The sequence below is a fragment of the Eublepharis macularius genome, chromosome 2 (genome assembly GCF_028583425.1).
Source record: "Eublepharis macularius isolate TG4126 chromosome 2, MPM_Emac_v1.0, whole genome shotgun sequence".
NCBI classification, from domain to species: Eukaryota; Metazoa; Chordata; class Lepidosauria; order Squamata; family Eublepharidae; genus Eublepharis; species Eublepharis macularius.
Window position 1 is genome coordinate 224,358,008 of NC_072791.1, and position 23,262 is coordinate 224,381,269.

The 23,262-nt window shown below is 45.5% G+C and overlaps 2 protein-coding genes across 3 annotated transcripts in view; one reads left to right on the forward strand and one right to left on the reverse strand.

Annotated features, from left to right (window-relative positions):
* The window catches only part of PMS1 (PMS1 homolog 1, mismatch repair system component), an 85,514-nt gene extending 83,999 nt beyond the window's left edge, over positions 1–1,515 (reverse strand). Inside the window, exon 1 of one of the 2 annotated variants that reach the window (XM_054972514.1) lies at positions 1,169–1,515. The gene's annotated coding sequence lies outside the window, so the exon portion shown is untranslated. The remainder of the gene's footprint in view (positions 1–1,168) is intronic. The other variant, XM_054972513.1, reaches the window with a different exon arrangement.
* ORMDL1 (ORMDL sphingolipid biosynthesis regulator 1) lies at positions 1,441–23,140 on the forward strand. Its single transcript, XM_054972517.1, is given in 4 exon segments — positions 1,441–1,521; positions 3,872–4,053; positions 12,918–13,069; positions 19,842–23,140. Coding segments are annotated over 3 exon segments (462 nt in total). The 5' UTR covers positions 1,441–1,521; positions 3,872–3,879; the 3' UTR covers positions 19,978–23,140.
* Positions 23,141–23,262: the final 122 nt, after the last annotated feature.

Genomic DNA, 23,262 nt, shown 5'->3' on the forward strand with positions numbered 1-23,262 from the left:
CAAAAAGCCATTCTGCAGTAGTGCTTGACGCTGTGACCGCAAGTCATTCTTCGCCAATGACTGGGCTAGGTTGGCATGGAGCTGTGGAGTCCACTTAAGTCTCCTTTTACCAGGCAGGTACCCTTCTAGAGGACCCGAAACAGGCTTGAGAAAGATGTTGTCCCTAAAGCCCAGCGGAAGTCTCAATGGGCAGTGATCACTCTCTGTTCTATTACAGTCAGCCTAAAAGCAAAGGAGAAATTGTTATGTAATCAATTGCTATTCGGGTCCAGCAGCACCTTAAAGGCCAACAAGATTTTCAGGGTAGGAGCTTCGGAGAGTCAGAGCTCCTTTTCCCAGGCAGAAGTAGGAACGGTCCCTGACCTGGATAGCCCAGGTGAGCCCGATCATCAGATCTCAGAAGCTAAGCAGGGTCGACCTGGGTTAGTAATTGGATGGGAGACCTCCAAGGAAGACCAGGGCTGCAGGGACGGGCAATGGCAAACCACCTCTGTTAGTCTCTTGCCATGAAAACCCCACCAGGGGTCGCCATAAATCAGGTATGACTTCAGGGCACTCTCCACCACCAAGCAGGAATGGAGACCTCTGAGCCCTCCTTATCCCAGGGGGAAGGAGGGACGGGTGTGGCAAGGAGTCTGACTGGAATATAAAAGCTCGGGGATCTCCGTTCCTAACTGTGAACAGCAAAGGGATCTTCGACTCTTCCAAGCTTAGGATCCAGTTGGTCTCTAAGGTGCTCCCGGACTAGGGTTGCCAGATTCCACGTGGGGGCTAGAGGCCTCCCATAACTACTAGTACTCTCTAGACTGGTGGTGGTGGAGAATGCCCCCAAGCCCAATCTGACTTTTGGCGACCCCTGGTGGGGTTTTCAAGGCAAGAGACTGAAGTGGTTTGCCATTGCCTGCCCCTGCAGCCCTGGTCTTCCTTGGAGGTCTCCCATCCCATTGCTAACCAAGGCCGACCCTGCTTAGCTTCTGAGATCAGGCTCACCTGGGCTATCCCGGTCGGGGCAGTCTCCGGACTACAGAGGCCATTTCCCCGGGGCAACCGGCTGCTTGGGAGGGTGGGCGCTGCGGTGTGACGTCTCGCCCAGGCCCCTCTCCCCCAAGTCTCCAGGCGTTCCCCACTCCAGAGTTGGCAACCCTCTCTCGCTCTCCTGGCGACCCACCTGGCACCGTCTTCGCTGGCAGCCACGCGCGCCCCAGAAGCGCCGGCTCTCCCCGGGGCGGCTCTGCAGGCTCCCCGCCGCCTCCGGCTTTGTTTACGCGCCAGGCCGCGGCCCGTCCTCCACGTGGCCCAGGCGGGCCTATCCAGCACCCGCGGCGCTCCGGCGACGCCCCGGGGCTCCCGCGCCCCGCTCCAGGCCCGGCGGCGTCCGCGCGCGGGTCTGCCCGGCAAGCGCGCGCGGGGGCAGGTGGGCGGCGCTGAGCCGAGCCCGGGCCAATCGCCCGCCTGGCTGCGCTCGCTTTGCAGCAGTCCACGGAGCCGGAGTCGGCGGGCCGCGGCGGCGGCGCCTTCCCGGTGGGTTGGTGGCTGCGCGGCCGGCCAGGGCGCAGGGCGCGCGGCGGGGCTCCCCCCAGCCCGGTCCCTTCCGGCGCAATCCTAAACAGAGCGGCTCCGCTCTGGCCCCGTTGGTGTCAGAAGGCTTAGACCGGCGGCACTCCGCTTAGGATCGCGTTGGAAGGGCGGGAGCGCACGGGCTCAGCGGCACTTTTGCGCCTCCTCGGGTGGCGGCGTGGTCTCCGGGAGGAAACCCGGGGGTGGCGGGAGGCTGGGCCGGGGCTGCTCTCTCGAAGGGTGAGGCAGCCTCCGCCTCGCCCCTGGTGCCTGCGCGCAGCTGTGTCGCCGCATGCTTTGTTGTAGTTGTTGTTGCATGCTTGGTGGTGGTTGTCGTCGCTTGGGGGGCGTTTGCAAACGAGCCCCGGCTTCCACCAGCCGCCCCTACCCCCTGCTGGTCCGGGGGGAGGGCGCACAAAGGGCGTCCCGATCTCCAGGCACGCAACAACATGCGCCCGAGTCCGGGCTTGCCTCGTTGTTGGAGATCCAGGGAGGGCGCGGCCAGCCGGGATGGCTCCTGGGGCCTGCACTCGCACGGGGGTGCTAGGCTTGCCAGCCTCCCGGCGGGACATGGCGTTCTCCCGGAATGCGAGCTAATCTCCAGACTACAGAGGTCAGTTCCGCGGGAGGAAGTGGCAGCTTCGGGGAGAGGGCTCTATGGCATCACGTGGCTGAGCTCCCTTTCCAAACTGCCCCCAGATGTCCAGGAATTTCCCTAGGCGGGGTTGGCAACTCTGAGTCAGATGCGGACTCCCAACCAAGAGCTTTCTCTCTTCCTTGTCTTTGGGATGCTGTTTAGACCCATTGGGTCAGTGGAAGAGCCCCTGCTTTGCGGGCAGAAGCTCCCAGGATCAGTTCAAAGGATCAGGTAATAGGAGACAGGAAAGCCCTGAGGTGCTGGGGAGTTGCTGCCAGGCAAGATAGACAGCAGTGACTTTGCTCGCCCGGGGGCCTCTGTGCTCTAAGACCGCTTCGTAGGTTCCCGAATGACATCCTGAGGCCAGGCTTGGGCCACTGACCTAAGCAGGACAGCGGGCATCTCCTGCTGGATCCTCAGTCTGTCGCCCTCCTTAGACCAGCAGCTCGGGCAGCCCTCTGCCTGACTAAGAGAGGCAGGGCGACTCCTCTGGAATCTTTATAATTAAGGTGGCAATTTTAAGTCCCAGTAAATTTCATATGGATTAATAGTGACTTAATTGAGAATACCTTCAGTTCCTGTGGCCAGCTGAGCCTGATTGTGTGAGTTGTGCCCTCCTCTCCCTCGCTGATTGGTGGCATGGGTAGTAACTGCTTGGTGTGGCTTGTGTCGTAGTTGGAAACTTGTGAAGTGAGCCCATGGGGTGGATAGGAGTGCCCAGATGTTGATAGAGAGCCAGACAGTCCAAAGCCTGAATTGACGAAGAGTGGCTCCTTGAAGTTGTGCTTGTAGCCGGTAGGGTGAGAAATATGGGGGTATTTGATTGTTTTGTGGGTTAAAAACTAGGATGTGTTTTTGCAAAACATCTGTGTGCTTTGGATGTTGTCAAGGTGCTGATTGTGGAAGTGTTCACAGCATGACGACTCTCTCCTTGAATTGCAAGCCTGGTTATTAAGACTGTGCAACTGACCTTTCAAACAAGACGCTTTTTGGGAATCCGATGGTTTTCCATTTCTTTTTCTTTGTCCTGTGCCTAGGAAGTGCACCTAGCAACGATCTTCTAACAATGTAGTTTTGCTGATTATTAAAATCTCAGCTGCGTTGGCTCTTATGAATGATTTTACCTTGAATGAGTTAAAATGCTCAGCACACAAGTTCAGCTTATGACTTTTAAGAGTAATATATTTGCAGCATTAACTCACCAGTATTTTTATGCGCCCGTTTTGAGCACTCTGGGCTGTTCTTTCCCACAATCTAGTGAAGCTGCTTCCGGGGGTGGGGGGGATGGGAAGCTATTCTTTCCACCACAGAAGGACCCCTTCCGACTGAGTTGTGCCAGCGATTACTATGTAGATGGTGCGAGTCTAAAGGCTAATAATTTGCAAAACTGATGAAAGTTAATTTCAGGTTCTGAAGTTTTTACTATTTACGATGCCTTGCCTTTAAGGCAAATAAAAGTTAATAACAGCCTGTCAGAACTGCCAACTGTCTTTCATCTCCAGATTCAACCCTCGGGGTGAGCGACAGATATGTCCACAAGGAAGAGAGAATTTGGACAGCCTTCTGTCGATGAACTCCGCTATAAAATTCCATTAGTCCCCAAGGTGTACGCTGAATTATTTCTGATACGCGTACTTCTTTCTTGTTTATTTTTTTTTGCAATGTTGCTTTTTTCAGAATCCAAAATGAATGTTGGGGTGGCCCACAGTGAGGTAAATCCCAACACTCGCGTGATGAACAGCCGCGGGATGTGGCTCACCTATACTCTGGGAGTGGGCTTGCTTCATATTGTTCTGCTCAGCATCCCTTTCTTCAGCGTCCCAGTTGCCTGGACCTTAACGAATGTCATTCACAACTTGGTGAGTAAATGCACCTTCCAACACAGTTGTGGGCTGCTTCGATTGACTCAAGGTTAAGAGGTAAGGGGTGGCGTTTCTACCGATAGTTTAGAATGCTGAGGCATTGGCTCTGGAGATTAGTCAGGGGAAAAAAGGTCTGTTTTATCTTAAGGGAAAACAATTGGAGGCTGTTTTTGACAATTCCCTCTCCTCTGTATAGAAAATAGGTAGGTAGTAGTTTATTGCAGTTAGCTATTGGCTGTAGCAAATTTACAGTTAACAGATAAAATATACAATTGATAACAACTTCATAAACTCCAAGAGCTACAAAATATCAACATAACTACAGAAAATAATATCCTAAAACCATATGATAAAAAAATTATATTGTCGAAGGCTTTCACAGCTGGAGAACATTAGTTGTTGTAGATTTTCCAGGCTGTGTGGCCGTGGTCTTGGCATTATAGTTCCTGATGATATAAAATGACCTGCTAAGATTTTCTCCACACATTGACACTGAGAGAATTCTGTCTTTCGGTGCTACACCTCTGGAGATGCCAGTCACAGCTGCTGGCGAAACGTCAGGAACTACAATGCCAAGATCACAGCGATACAGCCCGGAAAATCTACAACAACTAATAAAAAAAATTATCCAGATACCCCAGGAGTTGCCACAGTTGCTCTTTATCTTTCTTGCTGCAACTGTGAATAGAGAGACTTATAAGGCACTTCTGCATCTGCATTAGATAGCAATATGGAAATTTTCTTGACCTCTGAATGTTGCTTTAAGCTGTCCAAAATTGCTGCCAGAAATTTAACTCTAGGGCGCAATGCAGCGAATAGGCAAGGATATAGTGGAATAAATCCACAATTTCTTTAGAGCCACATATGCAAACACGCTGGACCAGCAGGATTTGGTTGAAGTGGCTGTCCAAAACTGCCATAGGCATTGTTTGAAAATATCTAATTTCCGGTGTTCAAATTCTGGAGGTGCACTAGAGGTGGGAATAAGAGAACTGGAAGTTAGAACGGGAAAACGGGACTGATTGTGAAATTAGTGCATGCCATTTATAATTCGAAAACAGAATAAATCTTAACAGTACTTTCTCAGACCTAGAGGTCTGAATAGTAATAGACAACCTCTCCATGGATGGGGCTAGGGGTCAAATTCCCCAGAGTGGTGGCAGAAGAATTTTTTTTAAAAAAACTCACAGCATCACATGCAGTATCACGTCAGTTCTGTTAAAAAGCCGGAAGTGACAAAGGGTAGCTCTAGGAATTTTCAGAAACTGGTATTACCACAGAGTTCTGAGTGATTTCTAGAGCTGCCTTTGTTTGTTCGCTTGTTTGTTTCACACTGCAGCTAGTATCGTGCCCCCCCCCCATCATCAACATCCCTCTCATCAGTTGCCAGACAACCACTTGGCATCCCTAGGTGGGTCAGATTCTCCCCAGTCTAGCTCTTTGGTTGCCCCTCCCACTGGGTTTAACTATCCAAGGAGTGACCACAGCTGGTTGAAGACTCCCCAATACTGTTGTCCCTCTTGTCAGATAGTTGACTGCAGAGGCCTCGCTTCCTTCACAGAGACCTCTGTGGCAGTCTCAGATTCCTGTAAGGAAGAAATGCCTGCAACTGCAGAGAAAGAAGGACCCCCTGGGCTGATAGTGGACTAGTCAGTTTTCTCCTCTCTGAAAGCAGCACATGAAGGGGCCCGTTTCTTATTCAGGTGGTAAATGGCCTTCTTGTTAAGGAATGGCCAATTTTCCCACAAGCCTCTTTGATGATGCTTGTGTGGTTCTTCGGAATTCATCTTGTACAGGGGCCCCCAGTGTGGTACCTGTGGGTGCCACGGTGCCTGCCAGCACCATTCTTGGTACCCTCCAAGTGTTCGTAGAAGGTGAGTGGAGCCAGGTACATCTTCAGCCCAGCAGGGCTTGTGATTGGCCATCGGAGATCTGATTGGTTGGGCAGCATTTTAAAAAGTTGCTTAGGCAGGAGATAAGACCGCTGCAGAAGTATCTTCACTGTGTTACTGTGTGTGCATGCAAGAAAACATTTTTAACGATATGGTTATTTTGAAAGGCATCCTGTTAAACCGAGTTTCCACCTGAAATATTAAAGAGTTACTGTGAGAGTTAATAATAACAACAACATTTGATTTATAGTCCACCCTTCATGACAACTTAACGCCCTCTCAGAGCAATTTAAAAGGTATTATTATTCCCGCAACAATTACCCTGTGAGGTGGGTGGGGTTGAGAGAGCTCTGAGAGAGCTGTGACAGACCCAAGGTCACCCAGCTAGCTGCAAGTGGAGGAGCGAGGAATCAAACCCAGTTCTCCAGGTTAGAGTCCTGCCACTCTTAACCACTACACCAAACTGGCATGACCTCATTCCCTGATATTTAGTGGTTGGCTCCTCTTGTATCAGCCATTTTGTGGCTCGCTTCACCTCCTGTGGTGGCCATTTTGTAGTTGCTTCCACCACCCTGTGTCAGAATTCCAAAGATGTTTGCATTCTCCAAAAAGCCACTATCCTGGATTCCATGAGGGAAGCAAGATTTAACCTTTGCATATTTCTCATGGGCTGTCCAGTGCAACTTCCTGCGCTAAATTACTCTAGGAGTGATAACTGACAAGGGAGGAAATGATTCCCAAAGTGCTACATCTTAGCTGTCAGAAAAGCCACTTCTCTTGTCCCTTCCTGCTTAAAGGAGCACCTGCCAGGTATGAATAAAGTCATGGAAAGCTTGACTTTATATAGGGCAGTTTAATTCCCGGCTTTTATTTTGCAAGCCTGCACTGTTGTCCTATCCCTTTTCAAGTAAGGACACGCCCAATGTTTCAGTAAGGATGCGGGCGATATTTAAACATGTTCCTTCCCCTTAACGAGGCATGGCTGTCATTTGCCCATGATAAACAGGATGGAGGTACAGAGCTGGGATCTCCGTTCTCATTAGAAAGGACTTAAGAAAGGTTGTTGATTGCTTGCAGGCTTCTGAGTTACACGGAAAGGCATTTGGTTAATTAAAGTAAACCTGCAAAGTACAGTGGGTGATGATTTATTTTATATAGCTTAAATGTCACATTTTTAAGAGTCGTACAGCTTCTAACACTGTAAGCATCTTTGGGTAACTCTGTACCTATAAAATACCTCAGGTCTGTGATAAATTATCCTTGGCGAGGATTAATGCTGTCTCTAGTATTAAAATTAACCAACAGGGAAGAATTGGTAGATGAGATGAAGGTGGTGGGGACCTTAGGGGGAAGTGACCATGTCCTTCTTGAATTCCAGTTGCTGTGGGGAGCCAAGGAAGTTCGTAGCCAGACTCGTAGGTTAGATTTTCGTAGGGCCAACTTTGATGAACTCAGAGGCTTGATGAGAGTCATTCCGTGGGGGAGTGTGCTGGAAGGGAAAGGAGCGAGTGAAGGGTGGGCCCTTCTCAAACACGAGCTTTTGCAAGCTCAAGCCCTCACTATCCCAGCAAGACGGAAACATGGTAAGGGCTCCAAGAAACCAATGTGGATGCACAGAGAGCTCCAGAATAAGCTAAGGGAGAAAAAGGACATGTTCAGGAAATGGAGAGAAGGACAGACCTCTAAAGAGGAGTATATGAGGGTTACTAGGTACTGCAGATCAGCCATCAGAGAGGCCAAAGCTCAGTACGAGCTGGGTCTGGCCAGGAGGGCTCGCTACAATAAGAAAAACTTCTACAGATATGTGAGAAGCAAACGCAAGGTAAAAGAGGCAATTGGACCACTGTTGGGAGTAGATGGAGAAACTCTGATGCAGGACAGAGAAAAAGCAGACAGGCTTAATGACTTTTTTGCCTCTGTTTTCTCCCTGAAGAACTCAGGCACATCTAGAGATAGTAGAAAATGTGGCAGGACACCTGAGTGGCTAATTGACATTGACAGAGAGGTAGTGGAGAGGCATCTGGCTGCACTGGATGAATACAAATCCCCTGGGCCGGATGGGGTGCACCCAAGAGTGCTGAAAGAACTTTCCAGAGAACTTGCAGAACCGCTGTCCATCATCTTCAAGGCCTCCTGGAGGACTGGGGATGTGTCACAAGAGTGGAGAAGAGCGAATGTTATCCCAATCTTTAAGAAAGGGAGGAAGGATGACCCGGGAAACTACAGGCCGGTCAGTCTGACTTCTGTTGCTGGGAAGATATTAGAGCAGATTTTGAAGGGATCAATCTGTAAGCATCTGAAGGACCACTCAGCGATCCGGGGAAGTCATCATGGTTTTGTTCCTAACAGATCTTGCCAGACCAACCTGGTTTCCTTCTTTGATCGAGTGACCAGCTTACTGGATCGGGGGAACTCTGTTGACGTGATTTATCTGGATTTCAGTAAAGCTTTTGATAAGGTCCCCCATGACATTCTGATGGGCAAACTGGAAGACTGTGGAGTGGACTATAGGACAGTTCGGTGGATAGGGAACTGGTTGGAGGACACCACTCAAAGAGTGGTGGTCAATGGCGTTTCATCAGATTGGAGGGAGGTGTCCAGTGGGGTGCCGCAGGGCTCGGTTTTGGGCCCGGTACTTTTCAATATTTTTATCAATGATCTGGATGAAGGAGTGGAAGGGCTGCTCATTAAATTTGCTGATGATACCAAATTGGGAGCGGTAGCAAACACCCAAGAAGATAGAATTAAAATTCAACAAGACCTGAATACTCTGGAGAAGTGGGCAGCTGTGAATAGGATGCAATTCAACAAAGACAAGTGCACAGTATTACATCTGGGCCACAAAAATGAGAAGCACAAATACTGGATGGGGGATACACTTCTGGGCAGTAATATATGTGAAAGGGATCTTGGGGTAAGAGTGGACTGTAAACTGAATATGAGCAGTCAGTGTGATGCAGTGGCAAAAAAGGCTAATTCAGTCCTGGGTTGTATCAAAGGGGCCATAGCATCGAAATCGCAGGAGGCCATAGCCCCTCTCTATACTGCCTTGGTCAGGCCACACCTGGAGTATTGTGTGCAGTTCTGGAGGCCTCACTTCAAAAAGGATGTGGCCAAAATCGAGAGGGTGCAGAGGAGAGCGACGAGGATGATCAGGGGTCTGGAGACTGAGCCCTACAAGGAAAGGCTGAGGGCCTTGGGAATGTTTAGTTTGGAGAAGAGGAGGTTGAGGGGGGACATGATTGCTCTCTTTAAATATTTGAAAGGCTGTCATTTGGAGGAGGGCAAAGAGCTGTTCCAGTTGGCAGCAGAGGGTAGGGCACGAAGCAATGGGCTAAAACTACATGCACAAAGGTACCGGCTGGATATTAGGAAAAACTTTTTCACGGTCAGAGTAGTTCAAAAGTGGAATCAGCTGCCTAGGGAGGTGGTGAGCTCCCCCTCACTGGCAGTTTTCGAGAAGAGGCTGGATGAATACTTGTCAGAGATGCTTTAGGCTGATCCTGCACTGGGCAGTGGGTTGGACTAGATGGTCTCTATGGCCCCTTCCAACTCTATGATTCTATGAAAATGCTGCTGTGTGGTGCAGATAGGCCATTTCCACACACATTGGATAATGCACTTTCAATGCACATTCACAATCCTTTGGAAGTGGATGTTTTTGTTTCACACACAAAACCTGTGTTCCAAATGATCACTGAAGAGCATTGAAAGTGCATTATCCAATGTGTGTGGAAGCAGCCATAGTTCTGGTAGCAGCAGGCAAATATATTCTGTATCAATAGCTGCATTAGCAATGCATGTAGTGGCAAATAATATGTATATTCTTTGGTCTTAATTAATGTGCATGTATTAGGCAGAGGAGCTGTTGATGTGTGATATGCGACTGTTTTGGAAAACACATGGAGGATTAAAAAGATTCACACAGTCTGACTGTGAGAAGAGAGGAACAGACACAGAACCTAGAAGTGGGGAGCCACCACAATAAAGGCCCTTGCCTTAAACTGCTATTAAACAGTGGATGGTGCCTGAGCACCAGCTAACCATTAGAATGATGGCAAACAACTTATTTCAAAAATCACAGAACCTAAAACACTCGCATGTCGGGCCTAACCGTTTTTTTGTAGCCCAAAGAAAGAGCCCCATAGCGTCATTCCGGCAGTCACTAGGCTCAGACTGTAACTTTTTCAGACTTCGGTTTATCGGAAGGGGCAGAACGTTCATCAGATTTTCTTTCTGACCCTTAATTGCAGGTATTTATGGAATAAGTATCTTTGTAATCAGTACCAGAGAGGCACAGTGTGTATTTTTGCTGAAACGGATGAAGAATCTTGCAGTACCTTAAAGGCTAATAAATTAGAGACGGCCTGCCCTGTTGTAAATCAGAGCTCACTTTGTCAGGTGCACGAAGTGTTATTTTCTGTTGGCAGAGAGAGACGTACATGCTTGTATAGAAGGCAGGGAAGAGGCAGTGCTAGTCTGTACAGTGAGGCCAGAAGCCCAGCAATCCAAGAGATCGGTGTGTTATATAGAACACAAATAACATCCCGTCAAAAGATGCACTCAAGAGTGGGTGTGACTCCAGCAGGTGATGAAAGATGAACAGTATTTCTGAGCTGGAATTAAATTACAAAGTTGACACGTCCAACCTCGACTGGGTAGGAAATAGGAGTAGCTAGCTCACTACCAAAGTAATTGTTCCCTTCCGCTTTTTTTGCCAACTCATATAATTGGGCAGTGGGTCATGCATGCTCTGAAATGACGGGGCCTCTTGTGTATGTGACTGCCACTGCCACACCATCCCTCCACTCCACCCCATCCCGTACATTGCTTCTAGCTGTTCTCCCATTTGTGTTTTACCTCTCTGCCAACAGAGCATAACATCTCATACATATGATGGCGAGAGATCCAGTCCATGAAAGGTGGTGCCCTCAATTTTAGTCTGTGATAAAGCCACCGCAAGAGCTGTTTTCATAACATGTGATGAATGTGTTGCCATCAAGTTTCACTGATTCAAAGTCAATTTTAGTGTCCTAAATAACTTTGGCTTAATTAGGTTATAGATCAGATTTTGAGTTTCACAGATCAAAACAGGAGTCGCAGTCCAATCTTGATTCAGAGATAAGATCCATGGTTTCATGTAGGGCTTTACTTGGGGGTGCATGTTGGATTGCTGCCTTCATACTCGGGATTAAAGATTGCCGTTTCTGTCCTAGTCGTGCAGTATCACCATACCAATATTTATAATTCTCAAAATGGACCCAATTTGGAAATTGGAGCCAGGAACAGATAAAACAGATAGTTTTATACCCTGAAAAAACCCTAGGTTTGCAGAAAAACCTGCACCCCCCCTCCCCGCAATGACCTCAGTGACCGTTGCTTGGCAACCAGAACAGTATCGGTGTGGCCTTCAAGCCTTAGTTTCTGTCATAAAGGGCAGGGAAAGGGACAGAGCCCTTTCCAGGTCTGTTTTGGTCTTTGTGGGAGGATTCATCAAGCAGCTACCAGAGTGACTTGTTACCACCCAGCTTGCCTGACTCACCCAGGCCTGGCTGCTTGCTACTGTTTAACAGCAGCCATCCCATTAAAGCCGCAGTGTGGTATAGGGGTTTGCGTTTCAAACTAGAATCTGGGAGACTGAGGTCCAAATATCCAGCCTGCCATGGAAGTTCACTGGATTCTTTGGGCCAGTCACACACTCTTTAACTAACCTCACAACTGAATAAATTGGAGGAATAAACTGGAGGAGAAGAGAACGATGAAAGCCACTTTGGTTCCCCGAAATAAATGAAATAAATAATATAGCAGAAGATTGGGGGACAGATGGTTGTGGTGGAATGGGAAGGAGAGAAGGAAGCAAGGGAAGGTGGAGGCTGCCAGGAGAAAGGAAAGAGCGTGGGGAATGGATACAGGGGGGGAGTGGGGTACCCCCTTGCAATCCTTGTGGATTCCCCACTGTGCAACGTGGCCCAGCTCAGCTGGGCATACACAACGTGGTGAGAATTTTCCTGGAGAGAGGCTGCTATAGGGCGAGTTGGGGGGAAAGCTGAAGACGGGGGGGGAACAGATGAAGATAGGTTGGAGATAGGAAGGACAGAAGGAAGCAGGAGAGGGGAAGAGGCTGTGGGGGCTTTTAGAAAGGGAAAAGGAGACCCTCCCCTTCAGTTCCATAGTTCTCCATAAAAGGCGGGTGTGGCGGGAAAGCTGCCATCTAGAGTTTTTTGGTCTTAACAGGTTAAGTGAAGTTGCTGTGTTGTTCCGTGACCTCCTTCTCTGTGTGTTTCTTTCTGCTTTGCACGTAGATACGCCTGTGGAAAATACTGGTTCCTCTTTTATTTCAGTGGCGGTGCTTAATGTTACAGTTCTCCTTTCTCATGAGCTTCTGAGAGCAGAACCACAAGTGACAAAAGGCACAGATTGGACACTTGTCAGCTTCCCTCAAGTTTTGATGGGAAATGTAGGAGTCCTGGTCTTGCAGCTTGGCTCTCCGACGGCTGTCCAACGGACTTTTCAACTGTCACTTGTCCAACATTCCGCCAAGCTGCCTACATTTCCCATCAAAACTTGAGGGAAGCTGACAAGTGTCCAATCTGTGCCTTTTGTCACTTGTGGTTCTGCTCTGAGTACTGATGTAACCTCAGGCCTCCATCAGTATACCCTGAGAAGAGACGGTTGCTGGGCCCTGGGCTTCTGACTGAGCCCGCTGCTGCCTCTATCTGCTTGCAGCCACCCACAAACCAACCCGTCTCCGTGCTCCCGGGTGCACGTAGCGCCCAGCACCATCAGGGGGAATGGCATGGATGTATTGCATGCAGCTGGGAGCATAGAGCGCGCATGAGTGAGTTGTCAGGGAAGGAGGCACAGATGGAAAATTGGGATAGGACTTCAAGGACTCTGTTAACCTCCCCCCTCCCCCTAAAATCCCCGGAAATATAAACAATTATTACTCTTTTTTCTTCTTCTTCCAAGGGAATGTATGTCTTCTTGCATGCAGTAAAAGGAACCCCCTTTGAAACACCAGACCAAGGTAAAGCTCGACTGCTGACTCATTGGGAGCAACTAGACTACGGCGTGCAGTTTACGTCATCATGAAAATTCTTCACGATCTCTCCGATAATTTTGTATGTTTTTTTTAAAGTTCTACTATGGCGGTACTTGGGCTTTGGAGGTTTTCAAACTAACATTTAAAGCATCTGATCAGGGTTTGGGACAAGTTGGTTATGTTTTACAGTAATTCCTGTATCTTTGCCAGTTATGAGATGACTTGTTAAGCAGGTGCTAAATACATTTTATGCATAGTTAACGATTCCTGTAATAGAAGCGATATCTTCATCTCAGTTACCCTACCAATCTGCGTTGAGCATGGAATTTCTGCAAGTGAGCTAAACAAAGTACTTTGCAAAATATGAATCTCGGTGATGGACTGCTGCTGACGGTAGTCACAATAGTTTGCATCTTTCAAGCTTGGCTTCAAATTTGAAGTATACCATCTTAATGGCTCCATGTAATTTATTTACTTATTTCTTGGATTTGTAGTCCACTTTCCCCCCAAGCAGGCTCAGAGTGGATCACATCATTTAAAAGACCTAAAAACAGATAAAAACAAATAAATCCGGTAGCATAAAAGCAAATACAATACAGAAATTCACCCCCAGCTGCGCTCATTGCACAATCCCCATATACCAGGGGTGGGCAATTGTTTTGGCTCGGGGCCACTTTGTGGGAGCGGAGGTTAGCGGAGGGCTGCACCTTTTAAAATGATTGCATTCATTAGTTAACTTTGCATTTCAGAAAAGGTATAAATTGTATCATAAAAATCAATAAATATAAATTAAATAAAATAGTGGTAGTTTTATTCAATTTATTTATTGTGCTAATTTCATATCATCTATAGCTGCAAGCACATTTAATTTTAGGAAATCTCGGTTCAAGGCGGATTTTTCTGACTGTCTTGGCGGGCCACAAAAAACTCTGTAGCGGGCCGCATGTGGCCCACGAGCCGCAATTTCCCCACCCCTGCCATATATGATCCTTTGGGCCCGCTGGGGGAAGTTGACAATCAACAGATAACACAACAAAGACTAGGGAGAGGGAGAGAACATCTCTCCCTGTAGTAGGCCGAATTGGAGGACCAGTTGCCTCAACCACGAAAGGCCTGGCAGAACATCTCCATCTTACAGGCCTGGTGGAAGGTCAAGCCTCCCGGGCCTGAGTTGTCACAGACAGAGAGTTCTACCAGACGGGGGCCAGGACCGAAAAGGCCTGTAAGATCTTTTGCATTTATCACTTGGATCCCTAATACCACAGCTTATTCTTCCATTCAGCAAATAAGGATTATTTCTGTTTGTTTGTTACAAATAGCTGACTTAGTAGTATTTACACAGCCCAAATCAACACTTTATAAAATGTATAGCTAGAATTGTGTTAATCCAGTTAATAGTCTCTTTGTTTAAAAAAAAAAACAGAATCAGTGAGAGGTGGCAGTCTTTGCAACGTGTTTAACAGCCAGAGTGTTAGAGGACCAAGATTCAAATGCTGTTCTAAAACAACATTTATATCTAGGGTCCTTATGATACTGTGGCGGCCTGTGCAGTGTTAAGAAACTGATTCTGTCTTGTAAATCTGATGAAAAGAACTGTGATTCTCGAAAGCTTATGCTACAGTAAAGTTGGTTAGTCTTAAAGGCAGGGCTTTTTTTCAGCTGGAACACGGTGAAACGGAGTTCCGGAACCTCTTGAAAATGGTCACATGGCTGGTGGCCCCGCCCCCTGATCTCCAGACAGAGGGGAGCTGAGATTGCCCTCTGTGCTGCTGGAGTGGCGTGGAGGGCAATCTAAACTCCCCTCTGTCTGGAGATCAGGGGGCGGGGCTACCAGCCATGTGACCATTTTCTCCGAGGGCAACCCACTGAGTTCCACCACCTCTTTTCCCAGAAAAAAAGCCCTGACTAAAGGTGCTACTGGACTCTTTTCTGTCTTGTAAATAGGTGGGCAAGCTATTTGTATGTCATACCAGAACTTCTATTTTTCTTGCTTTCGGCCAGTAGAGCAGCAGAATCTCATTCTTGCTGTTCGCCTCCAAATCTAAGCAATCCCGTAAATGAAGATTGTTAAATTTATTCTTCTGTCAGCTTCTGGGTTAAGCTAGTGATGAATCACCCGACGGCCTCTAAAGCTGAGTCAGGTTTCCCCACAGGCTTGTTAATGCAAATTTCCGATGCTCTCAAGTGGTAAAGCAGCAGCCTTGGCTGTCCACAGAGTATCAACATTTAGACTTTGAAACTAGCCAAGCTACACCCTGGCCTAGAATGTGGAATGAACATCTTAAATACAGGGAGGAATGCAGACGTTTGTTACCCGTGACTTCATATAAAGAAAGGAAACGCATTGTGTTAATGGGAGGATGCGAAATGCTGGCATATTTTCTGACAAGGGTGGGTTAGGTCACTGGCTTTTAGCCACGATTGTGAACTTTAAAAAATTCTCAATTCAAATGCCAGTTTGGCTATTTATTAGTCAGGGGGGCGCCTGCAAGCAGAGATGCAAGTCTTGCAGTTCCCCCTCCTTGATAGTGTGATACGGTGAACAGCAGTCTGTGGAACAAATCGTTTTAAAGATTTCTGAGATAATATATGTGAAGCACTTCAAGCGTTTCAGAAAAGTGATTTATATGAAGGCGCTGTCTGGCCAACATTCGGCACCTTTCCATTCTTTGGAATCCAGCCTGTGCTTTGGAGTCCATCACGAAATCTGTGCATTTCAAAGTTTTGGGGCTGGATCATGCCCTAAGTATTGTAACATAGCACAATTAAATTTCAGGAATGCTGTGTGTTTTGGGCAAGGGGTGGAAATGGAGGCCCATTTGCATAAAAGTTTTTTTATTATAATAATAACATTCTATTTATATGCCACCCTTCAAGACAACTTAACACCCACTCAAAGCGGTTTACATAGTATGTTATTATCCCCACAACAATCACCCTGTGAAGTGGGTGGGACTGAGAGAGCTCTGAGAGAGCTGTGACTGACCCAAGGCCACCCAGCTGGCTTCAAGCAGAGCAGTGGGGAATCCAGATTAGAGTCCCGCTGCTATTAACCATTACACCAAACTGGCTTAAACCACCAATCTGGTTTAAACAATTTATACCCTGATCCTAAGAGCCCCGAGGGGCAGAGTGGTAAGCTGCAGTACTGCAGTCCAAGCTTTGCTCATGACCTGAGTTCGATCCTGGCGGAAGCCGGGTTCAGGTAGCCGGCTCAAGGTTGACTCAGCCTTCCATCCTTCCGAGGTCGGTAAAATGAGTACTCGGTTTCCTGGGGGTAAAGTGTAGATGACTGGGGAAGGCAATGGCAAACCACCCCGTAAAAAGTCTGCCAAGAAAACGTTGTGATGTGACGTCCCCCCCATGGGTCAGTAATGACTCGGTGCTTGCACAGGGGACTAGCTTTACCTTTTTACCCTGATCCTAAATACATTACCTTTGATCCAAAAGGCCGTCAGCATAAGGTGCTGATGAATGCAGTTTTTCCTCACCTACTACTCTTGCCAGCAGTCTCCTTTGGTCCCCAAGAAATATGATCTGTGGGATTTCTGTGGACAAAAAGCCATACTGCAGTGAGTGGGGGGAAAGGGAATGAAATTGCTAAAGAGAGGCTGTTTTGCCCCTTCCATCTCACTGCAGCAGCCCATGTGCATGGCTTTGTATTTACTTACTGACTTCATTTATAACCAGCCTTTCTCTCTGAACCTTGAGGCAGATTATTAAATGTCCATAGATCCCCTAATTCAACCATCTTTTTTCCAGAAATTGCAAGGGACCCCTGGAAGAAAGAGAAACACAGGGAAAATCTTTGCATTTTCCACTTATGGTTGACTCCCAAGGTTGGGACGGGAGTTCATTGCTCTGAGTAGAAGTTTTCAAGGGAACTAAGCTGTGTATGCGGTGATGTCAAGATCTGTTTGAATGCAAAGACAAAGGGGGAAATCATAGCATTCCTAGAAATGTTTGTAACTTCCTCTGTTGGTCAAAAATGGTGGGCGGATGAGCAACTGGCTTATTGTCCTCCACTTAAAGTTCCTCAAAGTTGCAATTACCATCTTCAGCACTGCAGAAAAAAAAACACACCTGAAATTCCCAGTAGCTTTTGAGGAAGTACATGCTGTAAAGTGAACTGTATCTACGGATGACGAGAGTTGTTTGCTGTGTAAGAACTGGGCAAACTCGAAGGAATCTGTGGCAGATTCTCCAGCCTTTCTGATAGAACTGGGCCAGAATCAACTAAATTACCATAGCAGGCTTACAGAGGTGGCGGCATAAGGATCACAGGTTTTTCCAAAGAGTTCCTAAGCCCAGCATTCAGATTCTCTTGACTTCTATGCATATGGGAAAAATTGTTGATGTCCCCAACCCCCCCCCCCAGCAGACTCTGAAGTCTCAAGATCTGAGTGCATGATACCGTTCGATTTACAGGCCCTTGGAGGGTTGCTTCAGATTGGAACCGCAGTGTGCAGGGAAATAGTAAAGAGTCCAGTAGCACCTTTAAGACTAACCAACTTTACTGTAGCATAAGCTTTCGAGAACCACAGTTCTCTTCATCAGATGCATGGAGGGTATGAAGAAACTGGCCAGATATATATATAGGTGGTGAGGGGAGGGGGGAGTAGATGCAAATCAGTTGGCTTCTGATAATGAGATCAGTTACTTCTGATAATGAGATAACCATTCATAGTCTCTATGCAATCCAAGTCTGACTGAGTCAAATTTACATATGAATTCCAACTCAGCAGCTTCCCATTGGATTTTATTTTTGAAAGGTTTCTGTTGAACTATGATGTCCTTTAAGTCCTTGATGGAATGTCCTGATAGATTGAAGTGTTCTCCCACTGGTTTCTGGATGTTGCCATTTTTAATGTCAGATTTGCGTCCATTTTGGCTAGTTTGTCCAATGTACAGAGCAGATGGACATTGTTGGCACATAAGGGCATATATCACAGTGGAGGATGAGCAGCTGTAAGAGCCAGAGATAGTGTGCCGGGAACGGCAACTTAAGCCTTCCCCTCATGCTGTTTTTCCAGCCCTGTGGAGCTGCTGTTTACCATATTTGGGGAAACATGCATGTCCTGGTGCCATATGTGGCAAACAGGACAAATAGCAACTCCTTGGGACCATTTTGGGTCATGGAGAGCAACATGGGAAGAGGAGATAGTTAAGACTCTGTTCACTGCGGTTTTGGTCACAGCCCCTCCTGCACCCCCCCCCCCATATGCATTTCTGGTGAACCTGCTTGACTGACTGGGCACCGACCGGAGAACAGCAGATTGTCTGGTTAGGCTCTCAGCTGCTCTTGCAAAACTTGGGCTTTTTTATTTTATATATTTTATTTCAATTTACAAACATACAAACATGAAATTTAAACTACAATTATTTATATTTAATATCTTAAATTTATATGGAACTTACTTACATTTTCTTTTAATATTTCACTTCTATTTAAATATCTTTATTCCATTTTTCCCATCTCTCTTCATGTCTACATTTTATTAACAAACAACCTTTTATTGTAAGCATGTATTACCTAATTCTTTCCTTCTATGATTCTTTGTGTAAATTTAATTCTATTCTTGGTTTTCAGCCATATAATTGAAAAAAAACAACACCCCCCCGCCCCATTTTTCTTGAAATTCTGAAATCAGTCTGTTATGTATAAAAGATGTTAATTTTGCCATTAGGCTTGTGAAGTTGGAAGGAAGAGCTCAGTGGCTGTGGCTCAGTGAAAGAGCCTCTGCTTTGCATGCAAAAGGTACTGGGTTCTATCCCCACCATGTCCAGTTAAGGGGATCAGGTAATAAATGATGTGAAAGGACGCTGGAGAACCGCATAGACAATGCTGACCTTGATGGATAGATTCAGTATGAGGCAGGTTCATGTGTGAGGGAGGCCCTTGAAGTGATAAGAACGCTGCAGTCACGAATAGACGTGGAGTTGTATTCAACACATAGTAATTGTGCACTGAATAAAAAAGCAAGCCTCTTAAAAAATTGCTGTAATTTTATATGGAGGAATGTGTTGGAGGGAAAGTTTAATTACCTCTTTTTGCCAATTATGAGGTCCCTCTTCTCTCCTTGTTTGAATAATAAACCAAGGCTTCAGACTTGGGGATCTTAGAAGCAAAAAAAAAATATTATAAGAAGTTCTCAGATAAGCCTGATGCATATACTATTACAGCAGGGTGCATAACAATAAGTTGTCCGCAATATAAGACAATATTGTTTACAGTACAGAGGATCTCATACAGTTCTATAAAATCATCAGTTCTTCAAATAAATCAAAGTTACATAATTTCCTCAGTATGATAGATTGAGTGATTCCACACACGTTGGATAATGCACTTCCAATCCTCTTTATAGATCATTTGGAACAGATTTTTTTGTGCGTGGAACAAAAAATCCACCTCAAACAATTGATAAAGTGCATTGAAAGTGCATTATCCAACGTGTGCGGAATCATTAACAGGTCATAGCCAGCATTTGGAAAGGTCACTGTAATAAAAACATTCTGCATGGCACAAACAGTTTCATAGCATAATATAGGAAGGAATGTGCTCAAGGCTGGAACTAAAAGTTGTGAACATAAACAATTATAACCATTGGTGTGTGATGAAAATTAGCTTGCTGTGCTTTTCGAAGCCTTTACATTGTTAATTGTAGGAACAAGAACAAACGGTGCAAAAAGTATTCTTTCACAGGCATTAAGTAATCTAGATCAATGGATTTTATACAAGGGGCTTCCCTTGGGGAAATTTATTACTCTCTGATAATAGTTCTCTTGGTAACCCCTTGATCCTTTCTCCAGCCCTAGCTTTGTGCATTCATTCTGTCTGTCTTTTCCTGCAGATATTTCCTGGCAAGCTTCTACACAAAATACGACCCTACGCACTTCATCGTTAACACAGCTTCGCTCTTGAGCGTCCTTATCCCCAAGCTGCCCCAACTGCACGGTGTCAGAATCTTTGGAATCAACAAGTATTGAGCAAGAGAGATGACATGGGAGCAAATGTGACCCAAACTTGGCATGGCAGTTGTTCGCCTCGGAGGGAGAAACCGTTTGCGGTGCCCGCTTGTCTAGTAACCTGGAAGGAGACCTTCTTCTCCAAAGACATAGATGCTATCCTTTCAAAGCTGCATGGGAGAGAAACACAGATGTTCTGGAGATTTGCCCTCTTTGGAGAACGGGCTTTCTGTCAAGAGCTGGGCAGGCCTAGCTCTGCTGTGTGGGTGGTATCGACCAGATATATACCCAGCTACCATAAGCGATTTGCAGAAAGGAGCATAGATATAATGTGATGGAAACTTAAGCATACTGTTTCATAAATGGTAGTCCACTGTGGCTCTACTGTGTGCATTTATGGTAATGGAAAGTACCCCGGTTCTCCATTTAAGAGATTGGTATGGTTTAAATGTTGTGCAGTACGCTAGTTATTGTTTCTTGGGTGTGTTTTCATGTTTGCTATTTCTAGATCCAGGAATATTTGTCCAGCTGCAAGGCTTTCCAGGCTAACATTAAGTGAGCAAATAGCTGTGATGCAGATAATGGATTTAAACGCCTTATTTATTCTCGTGACTTTTTAATCACAGTTTCTCCAGCTTTAGATGCCAAATCTCAGGGGATTGGTACATCAACTTCGATGCCTGTCTTTCATAGAAATTAAATCGGGGGGGTTTTGCTCATCTTGCAGACAAAGTTGATGAGTCTGAAACATTCGGAATTACAAGTTGCAAATGGTAGCTCTTTATCTTTTCAAGGTGAAACGGGGTTCCTTTCTGTCTTCAGAGTTGGCTTAGAGAAAGCAAGGTTTAGACTTCTGAAACCAGGGCAAACTGCTGGGTAATCTGACGGCCTTTCTCAAGCTAGGTGGCTGATAAAATCCATAGTATTTCTGTGAGTAGAATCGTTTTTGGAAAATGTAGTCCATTGCAGTGCTCAGAATTTTCGTGTGATAGGAAGCTCTGATACCAAGTAGATTGTCCTGTGTAGTCATGTCCTAAGAATTCTGAACCTGATGAACTTACGGCACTGTCCTAAGAATTATACCCTCCTAAGTCCATTGAAGTCCGTGGGCTCAGAGAGCTGTAACCCTAATTAGGATGGCGCTGATAACCTCTTCCCCACCCTGTCTCTTTTATTATGTCTGGAATGGTGAGTTTTTCCAGAAAGCAGAGAATGCATAACGGAGCTGAGCTGGATTGGCAGGGGAGCTTCCAGTTTTGAGAGCTGGATAATGTTTTTAATTTTTTAAGAGTCCTCCTTTGGGAGCAGGGTACTGTGATTGCACCTAGTAGGCAGGAAAGCTGGCGCGACGTGAAGGCTGTGGCTGCTTTCACATGCGTTGAATAAAACACTGTCAGTGCACCGTAGCGATCATTTCCTAGCACATTTTCCTTTTTCACGCAGAACAATCAACTTGCAGACGATCGATAAAGTGCGTTGAAAGAGCATTATCCAACGTGTGTGAAAGCAGCCTGTGTGTGGACAAATTGTTTTGTGTGACCACAGAAAGGGGCATGTGCTTTCTTGTGCTGGCGAATGCATCCGTCTGACAAGCTTTAATTTGCCAGTGCTGCAACAAGAAAACCGATTGTAATTAAGACTCTTTGCCCACAGCAACTTTGGAATTGAAACCAATATTGATTAATGTACTCGTACTCAGAGTAATAATTGACTGCTTTCAAGAAACAGTACTTTTCTGTTAGTTATCCTAGCTCTGAAAAAAAATGTCTTTTTGAACAATATCAGTGTTTTTATAATAATAAAATAAATGACTTTGAGACTGGGAATTGTATCAATAAAGTACTGTGCAAGTGAGGTTCACTTGTACCAAAATTGGTTATACTCACTAACTTATAACAAGGATGTTCTTGTTAATAGAATTATTTCGTTGTATTGTTTGAAACACAATATAAATGTGTGCGCAGAAGAGCCCTCTGAACAATCGTGTAAGTTAATATGGGAGGCTTTCCTCCTAAATCTGGTTTATAATTTATTCACTCTGATAAATCGTTGATTTATTTTAAAAGGGAATTATCCAAGCTCCACTTTCCTTCTCTTATGGGAGGGAGCACAGCGGAATAAGGCTTGTTTACCCAATCACATATACCTGATGTGATATCATACTTTTGCTATCTTGAGTCACACCTGCAATAAAATTCTGAGCTTTCTTTATTTATGCCTGTCGCCTGCAAAGTATTTTCATAAAACTCCTTTTCCGAGCATGAAGACATACAGCTCAGTCATAGCCACTTACCCAGTCACTTCTCCATTTTTAGTAATTTTGACTAATGAAAGAACATAGGAAATACTCTGTATATGCACATATATCGGTGGTCCAATTTTTGGTGTCTGAGAATAACAGGCCATAGGGTGAGTTTTCCAGAAAAATTAGAAGTGGGAAAATTTTCCAGAACGTTCCCCCAAGCTCAATAAAGTATGATCTGATTTAGCATGTTTATCTTGACTTACATCATGCTTCAATAGCAGTAAATACTTGGACAAAATATCTGAGGGTGTTGTTTAAAGTTTGTATTCAATGTGTCATGTGGAAATTATATTTCTGGTAATAATATTTACAAAAAATTAGAGGGGCAATATAGTCGTTATTTCCCTTACATGGATTAAATGTAAAAAAAACTAGGGCACTGAAAGTTATTGATATCCTAATTTTAGCAATTGTGTATGAGATGTGGTGGAGTTTAACCTTTTTCCATGGAGGTGTCTGGGGTACCTCAGTTGTTAAATCCATATCAAGTTGGGGATGATAATCTCCCTTCTACCGTGTGTATATATAAATTATATGCGTTTACTTATGTTTCCTCTCAAACATAAGTAAACGCATATAATTTATATATACACATACACATTTTAGCTTTGGTTGTGTGGATCAAATAACACCAATTAGGAGATTTCATAACTTGATTTTTAACATAATATGTATTTGTGGATTTATCCTTCTTAATATTCAATAAAACATCCATATATTTTCTTACAAGAATTCCAAAGGATTGTCGCCAGAGAAACCATTAATTATAACTGAGAACTTGCCTTATACTATATTGGCAACTGCATCCATTCATTGTTCTTAATTGTCTGAAAATGGAAAATTTTCCAAGGGAAAAATAAAACACTGGTTTTCAGAAAATCTTTCTGCCCCATTTCTCTGACTATTTTTAGGGAAGAATGTTCCAAACAGTGTGCTATAATTCTTACCCATTTTTACATGCACAAATCTAATGAATAGGTTCAAGTAGATAGTTTCATCCT